Genomic DNA, 12,493 nt, shown 5'->3' on the forward strand with positions numbered 1-12,493 from the left:
TCACGCTGGCCAATCAGATTCTCTTTCCCCAGCTGACTCAGACCAGGGGCGGAGCCAAATGCTGTCCCCCCAAGAGAAAGGCAGTAATAGCTGATCATACTTCATCATATCATGAACAAACGCTTCCCAACATTACACACTTTAAGCAGGAGCACACCGGATATGTTATGTCTTTTAAAAATCAAATTGTAAGCCACTACCATGCAGCACAGGGAAACAATTTAGGAGACTTACATGTTGCCTTGGTAAATTGCATAAATGTTATATTACGATAATAGGTTTCTCCACAAGAGAATAAGAGAGTCCCATATGGCACTTGATATTCTTGAGTACGTTAGTAAAAGAGGAGCATAAATACCATTGTTAGTTTTCACCACATTGTTTTCGTTGGAAGGTTATAGTTTAAGATAGAGGAACACATTGAGAGTAAAAAGTGCACCACAGACCACTTTAAAGTTACTGGTGACGGTGGCGGTTGAGCTGTGCCACAAAATAAGATGGACAAACTATAGCACTCCACGATCTGACTCGGATATGATATAAAAACAGCGATGTTTTAACTAAAACAACTCTGTAGAGGGTGAAAGACAAATGTTAGTGGTAATGCGGTGCACACAGCTTAATCTGTGGTTTTCACTTCCCCCCACAGAATTAAGTGGTTTCCTGCAAACATGCGACAGCTTTTACACACTCATAAAAAGATGCACTCCTTGGTTTTGTTTTAGTGGTGTACATAGCGTCCCCAAAATCCCCAAATAAGCTCCTCTGTTGATGTTTTGAACATGAAGTGAGTTAGAAGGAAGTTTTACGATTTGGGGGCACGATTAGGCAGTAAAACCACGGAGTGCATCCTTAAAGTATCTGATATCACTAAACAGTTCTAACTGTGGTAACCTGTGATTGTCAATTCTTACCTGGAACCAACAGACACATAAATAAGGACCAAATTTTGGGGTCACTCATTGACAGTAGCTCCAAACAAACAAGTGCAGCTGGTTTAAGTAAAAGTGACATTTACATAATCAGGGTTTAAAGCTTGTCGTCTACAACAATCACACTCTGCCTATTTGAATTTACGTCTTTTAATCCTCAATAATTTATAAATATATAAATTAACCAGAACAATATATGTCATTTTCTACATATTGCGTCTTCAGGATGGATTTATAATTTCATCCTGAAATTAATTAAGTTAATTTATCTTATCCTCACTGATATAATTAGTACTGCATTGGCATTTAGCTCGTCTGGATTTGGTCCTGTAAAAATGTATAATTGTTTATTATTTTGGCAGATTTCTTTTGCTCCGCAGCAGTGCTTTGGCTAATTAGTGCATTTCTTAATACATCTTTAACTGCTGTGCACTCTGGCAAACAAGATGACAATATTTCAATAAAACAATCTACAGTAAATCGTCTGTAAATATATTTAACCAATGGAAAACGGAAGGCACACAAAATGAAACAAGATGAGCGTATATTGGAGAAAATAAAACGCAGCAAAGAAGATCACAAAGAATGGACTGACTGCAGTGATTTCTACTGGGTGGTATCATACCACAGTGTAGTAAACTGCAAGAGCCACTATATAGAGATATATAGAGGTTGTTCTTAAGTCAGGATGAAACTGTAAAGACAAATAACAGCTGCACTTTGAATTGCAGTGCAGATAGTAGTCATTTAATTTAAAAAGTGACAGCAGTGAATACAAATGTACCGATTTCCTTCTTTTTGTTGACCAAAATGTCAAATACAAATTCTCATACCCCCTTCATATTTTCTTTAGTGGTGGCGATAAAAGAAACAGTATAGCATGCTGTCCTGACGCTTCATTCAAATAAATAAAATAAAATAAATACTACACTTCTTTCCATTCAGTCGCCACGGCCTACGAAGCTGAAGGGTTCGTCTGAGTCACGCAGTTCACATGGCACTAGAGATTTTGTCCACTGAGCATGCGTAGGACACCAGCCAGGCTCGACCTGATTGGTCGATGCGCACTATGGCAAGAGAGTTTTCATTGGAGCAATCCGACGAAGCCGAGGCGGGAAATCCAGATAATTTACTACTCTCGATCAGGGCTTAAATCACTCAGACGCAGGCCCTCTGTGGCAGTTGAAGGGTTGGTTTCTGTGCATAAACATAACAATGAACAATGATTTCCACACTGCAAATACAGTATCTACATGAAAGAAAACACTGGGGGCGAAAGTAAAGACGATGCATCTTTAAAAACCCCTCAGACACTGTGAAAATGTTCCGCGTAGTGCTATCTAAAAAAAAAATCTGACATTATTATCAGCAACCCGACGGAGGCAAACGAAGGGCACGAGGTTGTGATGTAACAATTTGGCATCTCTTACTGCAATCTTAGCCGAATTCTCAACCACAAAAACTATAAATACCCTAATAACTAGCCACTGCAAATTGATTCAAAATAAATTACACGCTTGCAAAAGGCAGCGGTGTTTCTGGCAGTGGTGAATAAAACTGCTCTTTAATAAACAGCAAGTCCCCCCCCTACCGCCCCACCCCCTCCCCCCAATCATGATTTAAATCCCTCTGATACTATAAGGCAGTCCGATTCATCGATGACATCAAGCCAGAGAAAGTTCAGAAGGCGCCAATGAAAATTAATCTCAGCTGGCGGGGACCGTTGAAGAGATGAAGGATAGGCGTAGGTTGAGTTCTTTCAAAACTGATATCTTCCGATAAACATCTCTCTTTCGTCCCATTTGCACCTGGTGAAATCACTTTGAGAAACCCCTGAAAATGAAGGTATCAAAAGGAAGAAACTGGCAGGATGTGGGGGCTCACAGGTTTTTCGTTTTGTTAGGTACAAGCGCTTCTCATCGGGCGCTTGTCATTTCGGTGGCAGCGTTGCATGCTGGTTGCCATTTTGGAGATAACAGAGGGAGAGAGAGAGAGAGAGAGTTAGAGAGGAGAGAGAGAGGAGAGAGAGAGGGTGTGATGAGGATTTTTCAGAGGTCATGACGAGATGGTGTGGGGTCTGGAGCCAGTCGAAACCCAGAGCAGAACCAGCTGAAGGGCCACCATCAGCCAAAGTGAGGGGCTCAGGCCGGACACCCCGCCACAGTCAGGGTCCTGCTCCTGGTACAAAGCAAAGGGGTGGGGGGAGAAGTGAAGTTACTGATTGTTAAAACAAACACATTCAAAACTTTCCAATGGACCGTTCACTAAACCCCTCCCCCTAAACACCGATTGGCACGTAATCTGTCAAGCTTTGAATTTCTCCACACGCAGTGGTGTGCATGGAGCTGTGGTAAAAAAAAAAAAAAAAAATCCAAAAACATTAGTTACATTACATACATTGATGTGGGTTCGCAGGTTAAAGGTTACGTCAAAAAGCCCCATTCACAAGTAGCATCCACAGTGTGGAAGCCAGTCCTGAGAGCTATCAGAGTTAGCTAACGCCTCTCCTACTCTACTCGATTTCGGTTTGCACTCAAGCAAACCCAGCAACGGATACTTCTCATCCTAAAAGCTTTTTCTCTTGTAATGTTAAAAGTGAAAACATACCATTTGAAAAAACACGTATGCTAAGCAGACAAACAGTGTTATGTTCGAATTAAATAACAGTCGGATCTTAAATTTTTTATCATACTTAAAGGTGCTCTATGTGATATCCAGAGCATTAATATAGCATCAAATAACTATGTAAAGATACTGTATAGAGGAGTAATGATGTCTACCTACCAGAGAATGAAGTCGCTCTCCCTCTGTGTGTGTGTTGGAATCTGAGCTTCTTTGTGCTTTGTTGACATCGCCGGGCCAGCCACGCGTGCCTTTTAGAGCATGCTAGCGTACCCAACTGCTCTCATACGGCAGTTAAGGCCGATAACGGCGACCCGACTGACGGCGCCGTTGCGGAAGAGTAGTTGGATTGTCTATTTTAATTGTGTTGTTACTCTGTACACACAACATCTATTGCACGTCTGTCCATCCAGGAGGAGGGATCCCTCCTCTGTTGCTTTACATGGATTATTGACGGTGAGGATGCTGACTTTTTGTCTGGGTCATGAAGCTTTAGCCTCAGTCTCTTATCATTATCTTATTTATGTAGCCATCAGGTGCATATTTAAGACCCTTTTACTGGATTTTAAAGTCAGCTGGAAAGATTAAAAAGTCAGCCGTTGACTGTTTTTTGACCATTTCTTGGAGCTAACGTTCTATAGCTGTTAGTCTGCCAGCATCAGTTGTCATTTCGTCTGACGATTACTGATTTTGCCAGCTGAAGCCTATACCTCTGTCTGAAATCAAGGACCCATTATTTCAACAATTACCAAGAATTTTGAGAAGTACATCTACCACATTTATCACTGTACAATGTGCTGTGCGACAACGGAAAGCTTGACAGGTGTCGCATGTTAGAAACACTAACTAACAGGGGTGGAGCTTTGCAAACGGTCAACCAGAACAATGTAGGTATCAAACAAGAGGTCAGGAAATATATATAAAAAAAAGCTTCGAAATGTCTTTTTTTTACTCTTGACTGGAAAACTTTGAGCCATCACGTCTGACCAATACTGATCGGACACTCCCACTCTCTGTATGCTTAGCATCTGGAGAGGTAAAACGGGGGAAAGAATGTCTCGCCTTGATATGTTTTTGCAGAGAAAAAAAGAGTTGAGAATCATTACAAGAGACGCACAAGCGTCTGGATGCAAATGAGAAGTGAGTGGCCTGTTTTAGCTATAGCTAGTCTGGCTACATCAGTAATCAGATGTCGGCAGAGATAGACACCGGAGTGTATTGCCTGAGACGGACAATGATAGATGGGGAAAGATATAAAAGAGCATGGCTTGAAGTTCAAAGTCAGGTGAGACGGAGAAAATGTTGGCGAGAGACACACTGGGAGGTAGAAGACAGATGGTGGTAGAATGTAAGAGAGAGTGACAGGTGAGGAAGATAAGGGTAGGAAAACAATGGGAAAAAAGACATGAAGAAGTGGAACAAAAAGATGTAAAAAGAGGAGAAGCGATAAGGTGAGGAAAACAAACAGAATAGAAACACCAGGAGAAAGAGTGTAAAAGTTAAGAGCCAAAGGCGGTGAGATTGAGTGTGAGATAAAAATGTTAATGAAAGACAAAAGTTAGCGTTATGGGACTGACCCGAGACAGCACATGAACAGTGGCAGCAGTAACATGAGCAGAGAGGAAGCCAATGGGGAGCCTGCGCTCCTTCGGCACATGGCCTCATCCTAACCAATCAACAGCCAATCACAGAGCGGGAGACAGAGAGAACAGAGAGAACAGAGAGAGAGAAATCATGCAGCAAAAGGGCAAGAAAGTTAGAAAGCAAATATGAGCAGAGAGAAGGCAAGAAAATCAGTTTAGACAATAGTAGTACAAGACACATGCGTTCAGAGTGTGAGAGGAGCAGTTAAGCATGTGTGTGTGTGGATGTTTTTTGAGCGAGCATAAGAGTTAATTCATACAAACTTTGACACTGGAAAGAGACTATAGAGTGAAAACAAACAAGCGCAGAGGTTTCACACGCAGAGAGTCTGTTGCTGCTCATGAAAATGTTTGTTTAGCTTTAGTTATTCATAGTCGAGCAACAAGCGGCTGTTTGCCTTCGCGTGGGAAATGTGCACACATACAGCTTTCGAGGGATTGCAAAAAAAAAAGGAAAAAAAAAAAAGGCATGCACCATTTAAAGATATTAGTGATGGAAAGGTGCCGTGGGTAGAATTTCTTCACTGATATAGTGTTTCCATATCAGGAGTGCAGCTTAAGGATTTTGGGCTCTGTCCAGTGAGGCTAAGAGCTTAACTTTAAAAAAAAAAAAAAGACTGGCTGAAATCCTTCTTTCCTTTTTTATAGGTCCCTAATATGTTGCTGTTGCTACCTCTTATTTTCCAGGTGAAATGTCAAAACAGATCACGTTGCTTCATCTGGAGTATAAATTTGGGAAGGAATAATAAAAAAAAAAATAACAGGCACTTTGTGGGTAGGCCTGGATGTTATAAACTAACACTTATATTACCGTAAGTTGTCATATTTACCTTGAGAGATTGAATGGAAACATTTTGTTTGTTAATACTTCGGTGCACAATATTTCCTTCCTTCGTGCTGGCTTTGTTTGTCCGGATTTATTACAGTCTAAAGATTACACTTCTGGTTAAATGTCTTTGGTTGTTGTATTTATTCTCTGTTTAAAGCTGCTAGAATCAATATCTTTACATCAATAATGGATCAAATGACTATGTATAATGTGAAAGGGGTCGATCATAGTGACAAACCCACCAGAGAATTATCACCCAACTCTGCAGTTCTGCTCAGCTCTACGGTGCATTTTTGGGGCATCTTTCAGCTCATTGTTTTGGTTTTACGGCCCACAGCTTTGACAATATTATAAACATATGCTCAAATCATAACATGGCACACTCAAGCGCAACAGGCAACAGCAGCTGTCAGTGTGTCAGTGTGCTGACTTGACTATGACTTGCCCCAAACTGCATGTGATTATCATAAAGTGGGCATGTCTGTAAAGGGGAGACTCGTGGGTACCCATAGAACCCATTTTCATTCACATATCTGGAGGTCAGAGGTCAAGGGACCCCTTTGAAAATGGCCATGACAGTTTTTCTTTGCCCAAAATTTAGCACAAGTTTGGAGCGTTATTTAGCCTCTTTTGTGACAAACTAGTATGACATGGTTGGTTATCTTCACTCTAGCTTTAAAACTGAGCCCGCTACAACCTAAAAAATTGTAAGTTGTGTTATATTATATATTGTTGTATGAGCATTAACACATTATTATCACGTTAACTCTGACAGCCTTACTGCTAATGTTATGTGTAAACAGTAAACTATTTGCTGACAATTTCCCCATTAACAAGTTCATAATAAGTCAGTGTTGTGTTTTCAGCAAAAGTCAATTAATGCAGCTTTAATTATATCTGATTCAAAAAATGTGTTATTGAAAATAGGAGTAAATTTATGTTGGGAAGAGTCGCCTTAATGCCAGTATTTTGATAAATGTGTGTTTTGGTCCAGCCCTAACTCGTGGTAGTCAAAAATATATGTTGGGTTTGGATCTGCAGATGATTTTTTTATGTAAGTGCTAAAAGTACTGATTGAAACTGTGTCCCGTATAAAGCTGTAACCAGACCTAGATTTTTCTTGGCAATAAACTCAAATGATTTTAGCAGTGAAACCCCAAAAACAGTAGCCTCGGGGCGCACGCTTTTATTTGAACGGCTTTTCCCCAATTTCAGGCTGGATTTTCTGCAAAACTTCTGTAATTCTTGAGAGACTAATAAAGCAGCAGCAAACGGTCTCACTGGTTTAGCAAGCTTGAAACCCTACACAGAGCACCCTTGGCAACAAAAGTGTGCAGGTCAAATTCAACCAGAAGCAGTGCAGGTTCTGATGGAAGCAACTTACGTGTTCGTTGTTATCAAAACAGACCGCGGGCCCTTTCCTGTACCGGGGATTCTGGGCCATTTCACAGGGATCAGGACCGTTAGCTGGAGGAGGAACGTCAGGAACATGACACAGTTTTCCAAGTGACTCTGCTTCAGTAATAGATAGTTCTTTAAACACTCTGATTACCCAATGAAAAAATTGTTAAACAGAACATTTTGATTAATGTGGGAAATCACTAGGATATATTAAATTATTCTCCAAATCAAACACATCCAGAAACATAAAAGCAAGTTGTCTCTTTTTAGATTTCAAACACATTGCTCAATATCTCAATATATACTGCATGGCAGTTATATTCGAACATTGTGTTTTCCAAAAGGCTTAATATATAATTGACCGCAGCCCTGTGTGTTTGAGAGAGCATCATAGATTTGTTTGTAAGCTATTCAACAGACGTATCCCACACACTGCCATCTGCTTTACAGACACAGCAGGGAAGAAACCCTGTGCGGACGCATCTGTTGTCCTGGGCCAATTTTTAGACATCAATTATTGTTGAAATGTTCACTCATTGTAGGATTTAGAGGATGCAAATGAAGGGAATAGTGAGGATAGTCAACGTCTATTCGTGATTATCTTGTCAAAAACACAAACTTCTTCAAACATCTGTTCGCTGAATCAAAATGTAGATGTTCTGTGCCAGATGACGGCTGCTGCGTTGGGTAAAAGGATACACTGCTGTTCGTCCTGTATTAACGGCTTGGTGTCACAGGACGAGCAGGTGAGTTTCGCATCAGAGATGATAAAGACCAGGTTCGTCTTGGGCAGCTTTTCAGCGTGGTAGAGCCTGGAGAGGAGCACAAGAGGCACAAGAGAGGTTGTTGACATGTGGGCTCGAGTCCAGGAAAAGATGAGGATACTATTTCACCCAGACATCCAGAAAGTAATGAAAGGAAGACACTGAATTTTTGGTCTGTTTCTTTAAAAGTAGACATGAAATATTCCTCATGCATGATAAACTCCTTGTAATCTTCAGCAGAATGAAAAGCACACAGTGGATCGCTCAATCAAGTCTCCTAAGTGCTGCTTTCCTTCCTAAGGGGACACAAACCTGCTGTGCCACCCCACTGTCCTCCAGGACCTTTACCGAAACCCACATGTCGCTGGTGCACAAATGATTTTCTCTGTTTTTTTTTCTTCTTTTTTTTTATGGCGGTCGTTAAAAAAAGAAACGTGTGCGCGGCTAATGTGCAGGAACGCCGCGCGGCATGCGGGCAGGCACTCCATTAGCCGGCACGAGGGGGCCTTAAAAACGGCGTACGTACACACACGTGTGTGCAATCACACACACACACACATGCGAACATGCCAAGACGGTGGTCCGTGCTAGTGACTTGACTTCACCTTCATGGCATGTGAATTTTTACAGCCCCTCTTAGTGCCACCTCTGGGGACTTCATTGTGTCTCATAGATGCAAACGTATCACTGCAGGTCAGGGAGGGTGTTATATACACTATATGCCGGGTGTGTGTGTTTTTTTTTTACCTGGTGCAGTTTTCACAGTCGATCGTGCCTCTGAAAGACAGGTTGTTGGTCTCAAAGTAGTATTGAGTTTGCTCTGTGATGCAGACCTCTTTGAGCATGGCGTCTGACAGTTCATCATCCATCTCGGCTGTGGTGGAAGGACACACAAGAACATTCGTGTGTATTCATGTAAGCAGGCACTTCAAAAATATATATATATATATATATACATTGTATATATCTGACATAAAACCAATTGGCGGGTGATAATTCTCTGGGGGTTTGTCACTTCGAGCGACTCCTTTCACATTATACATAGTCCTCTGATCCATTGTCTATATAAAAACATTTATTAGTGCAGCCATGTAAAGATATAGAGGAGTAATGTCTACCTGAGCAGATAATGAAGTCGCTCTCCTTCTGTGTGTGTTGTAATCTGAGCTTCTCTGTGCTTTGTTTACATCACTGGGCCGGCCAAATGCTTTTAGTGCATGTGAGCGTGCCCCACTGGCTAGCTCACAGCCGCCGATCTGCACTGCTCTCATACAGCGGTTACACCCGATAACGCTGTCCCGACTGACGGTGTCATCGCGGGAAACGTAGCACCCACCCTTCGGTTCCCCCTCAGGTTAAAACTGTAAACTCTGTTAGCACTTTCACCATTGTTTACATGGTTAGCAACGTCGCCATGTTAAGAGCCGTTGAGAGGCAATGGAAATAGGTATTTAGCACCTTTAATAATCTCCATTTATTAAAACCATAGATATCAATAAAAAAGAAAATGACGCACTTCCAAATCCATGCAACTTAATTGTATTAACATGTAGAAGTCTGTCGGACTTCTGCTGTGCATCCAGGTACAAAAGTGCACACTGGATTTCTCTTTTGGGGACCTTTGGGACTCTGCGGTGCTTAAGAATCACATACCGTAAATGCATAAATCAAAAGAAGTGCTCAACGTGAACAAACAAAAACAACGAGCTGATGAACAAACCGCCGAACATCTTGCACACATAAAACATCGTGTACACATAATCTTCTGGAGAAGAATGAGTGATCAAACGTTCCTACGAACAATATTGTCACTAACCACATATTCTTGGCATGTGTTGATTATTTCATAAGAATTCCAAAATGAGGAAACAAAATAATGTGTTCAGTATCTTTTAAGGCCTTGTCAAAGTAAAACTTATTCTATTTTCATAATGAGGCCCCATAGGTGGTCCAGAGCTGGCGCAATATTGCAAAAAAAAAACGTATTAAAACCTCAAAGTGCTATTCTTTTCTGTGTCAAATTGAAGGGAACTCACCTGCGTCCAGGAAATTGGGGAATGTGATGCTGACCAGTAACTGTTGCAGTATTGACCTAAGAGCAAAAACAAACCCGGGGATGAAAAATGTCTGCATTCATTGGAACATAACCCACAATAAATCATCTGTGTAAATGCTAATGCATCAATAAATCAAGGGAAGATTTTGTGGAATGTTGACTGTCCTGGGAACAATTCAGCTATTAAACAGATGCTATATGTCCATTTTGGAGCAACAAATCCTTGCCTGCTTTCCATTAAGATCTGAGTTTAAGGGCTTAAAATTGTGGCTTTTATACTGTATATTTTTGTTATCAATCATTTAAAAATAAAGGGCTGACGCTAATACCAACCACATAGAAAAATTCTGGAAAAAAAAGGACTTACCAGGCTGCAGCTGTCGCAAACCATCCTATATTCAGAATATCTGCAATTGTGGGCTGAGGGGGGGACGAACAAAATGAGGATTAATATCAGAGGAAATCTATAATAATCGTACTGTTTGAGCCAATTTGAACATCCTGCTTGTGTTTACAGTGGCTGTCCGGTTTTGCCAGGCGCAAAGATTAAAAGGTTTTTCTTCTCTCTCGGAAGGAAATTTGCACACGATCCTCCTCAACAGATGCGGGGATAAATATGTAAACAAAAGAGCTAGTGAGAAAACAAAAGTAGCACACGGTTTGAATAAAAAGGCCCGACATGCTGCTTTGATTATGGTTAGCATGCGAGGGCCTTGTTTGGGTGAATGAGTGTTGCATCCTTTCTCTTAAGTTGATGCCGCGTTGAGTCATCAAGGGAGTCCTAAACTAACTGTGTTGGAGGCATCACCGGCTGGCGATGGAGCCTTTGATCAGAGAGTAACTGCCACTTTCATCTCACTTTTGGTCACTCAAGCGTGTTGTACACATTTGTGTTCAAGTCGGGAAATTGCGTGGTTTCAATTGTCTGTCAGTGAGGGGAATTTTTTGCATCTGTAAATACCTACGAATGCTTTAATCTCTTTCTTAGGTATCGGCTTGTTACGTCTGTCTACCGCTACCTGTAATGGGCTTTCAGCATCTGAGAGAAACAGTTTTGCATCTGCAGACAGTTTGCGTCATTTCACTGTACGTTTTTGTTAGTGAGGAAAAACAGTGCCTCTTTCTACATCACTTGGTGTGTTAGCCAAGCACGCTAGACCACCTAATCCTGTTACTGTTCCTGCAAACTCCCACTCTAACGCTTTCACCATACCCTCTGCTTCCCTTCTCATCTGCTCCGTCCAGATTTATGGCTCCCTTGTGAGTGTGTGTGTGTGTGTGTGATCATTTGGAAGTGTGTGTGTGAGCAAGCAAGCAGGTACGGCTACAAATGTATAGTAGGGAACATGAGTGAATGTAAATGTGTGGCTATCAAAATGTGTGAACATGGAAGTGTGGGTGTGCACATGTGGGTGGCTCTGTGTGTGTGTGTGTGAACGGGTCTCTGGCTTATGTAACTCACCACGTAGACGGATCGCAGGCCTGCAGCCGCCTTGCTCTCTCTCTCGGGGTCACAGAGCGACTGGTAGTCGAAGGTCTTCTTAAAGGTGAACAGGGACGAGTTGACCAGGTTCGTCATGAGGATCGGGTCGATGGCACCGAAGAAACGCCCGATCTAAGGACAGAGAGAGGAACAATATTAAACATTTACTACACACAGATGGGCCGCTTTTAGCCCCCTTTTCTCCCACTATCCATTCATTCTGTACGGTATTCCTATACTTCCAGATATGCTGTGTTGTAAGTTGATTATACACACATCTGTTTAGTAATACGATCCATGTTAGTGCATCTTCAAAAACATTGAAGGTCTTAGAATTAGATTTTGACACGGGGCCTGATGAATTAGATCATTATTATGTCCAGCTGCTGGGGGAAGCTTCATATTTTCCATACCAACACGAGAGTGGTATCAATCTTCTCATCTAACTACCACACAAGCAACTATGTGTATTTCCTAAAAAAGTCAAACTATTCCTTTAAGAAGAGTCTTTAAAATCCAAACTGGAAAAAAAGACCACTTCAAAAATAAGTTTAAAAAATGAATATGAGATGTGTTGCTTGTAAAAGCAAAAATCTTTGCCAATGGAATAAGTGAGACTTCGTTTCTTGAAATAAGATTTAATATTTAGGCCTTTCAAGATAAAAAGAGATCTTGAAATTAGCTGGGAAAATTCAATTTGAGCTATATTTCACTAGTATCAAAGAGGATTAAAAGAGGAGAGCGCCATATTGCATCATATCAT

At 41.3% G+C, this 12,493-nt stretch overlaps 1 protein-coding gene across 2 annotated transcripts in view; it reads right to left on the reverse strand.

Moving 5' to 3' along the window:
* Window positions 1-367: 367 nt before the first annotated feature.
* cacna2d1a (calcium channel, voltage-dependent, alpha 2/delta subunit 1a) overlaps window positions 368-12,493 on the reverse strand; it is a 104,615-nt gene continuing 92,489 nt past the window's right edge. For both annotated transcript variants that reach the window (XM_037760115.1, XM_037760114.1), the window contains 7 exons: window positions 11,710-11,862; window positions 10,615-10,667; window positions 10,228-10,283; window positions 8,939-9,065; window positions 8,127-8,239; window positions 7,411-7,493; window positions 368-3,110 (listed from right to left, as the gene is read on the reverse strand). In XM_037760115.1, the coding sequence (XP_037616043.1) occupies window positions 2,988-3,110; window positions 7,411-7,493; window positions 8,127-8,239; window positions 8,939-9,065; window positions 10,228-10,283; window positions 10,615-10,667; window positions 11,710-11,862 (708 nt within the window). In that variant the 3' untranslated portion in view covers window positions 368-2,987. The remainder of the gene's footprint in view (window positions 3,111-7,410; window positions 7,494-8,126; window positions 8,240-8,938; window positions 9,066-10,227; window positions 10,284-10,614; window positions 10,668-11,709; window positions 11,863-12,493) is intronic.

Source organism: Sebastes umbrosus, chromosome 23 (assembly GCF_015220745.1).
Source record: "Sebastes umbrosus isolate fSebUmb1 chromosome 23, fSebUmb1.pri, whole genome shotgun sequence".
Classification (NCBI taxonomy): domain Eukaryota; kingdom Metazoa; phylum Chordata; class Actinopteri; order Perciformes; family Sebastidae; genus Sebastes; species Sebastes umbrosus.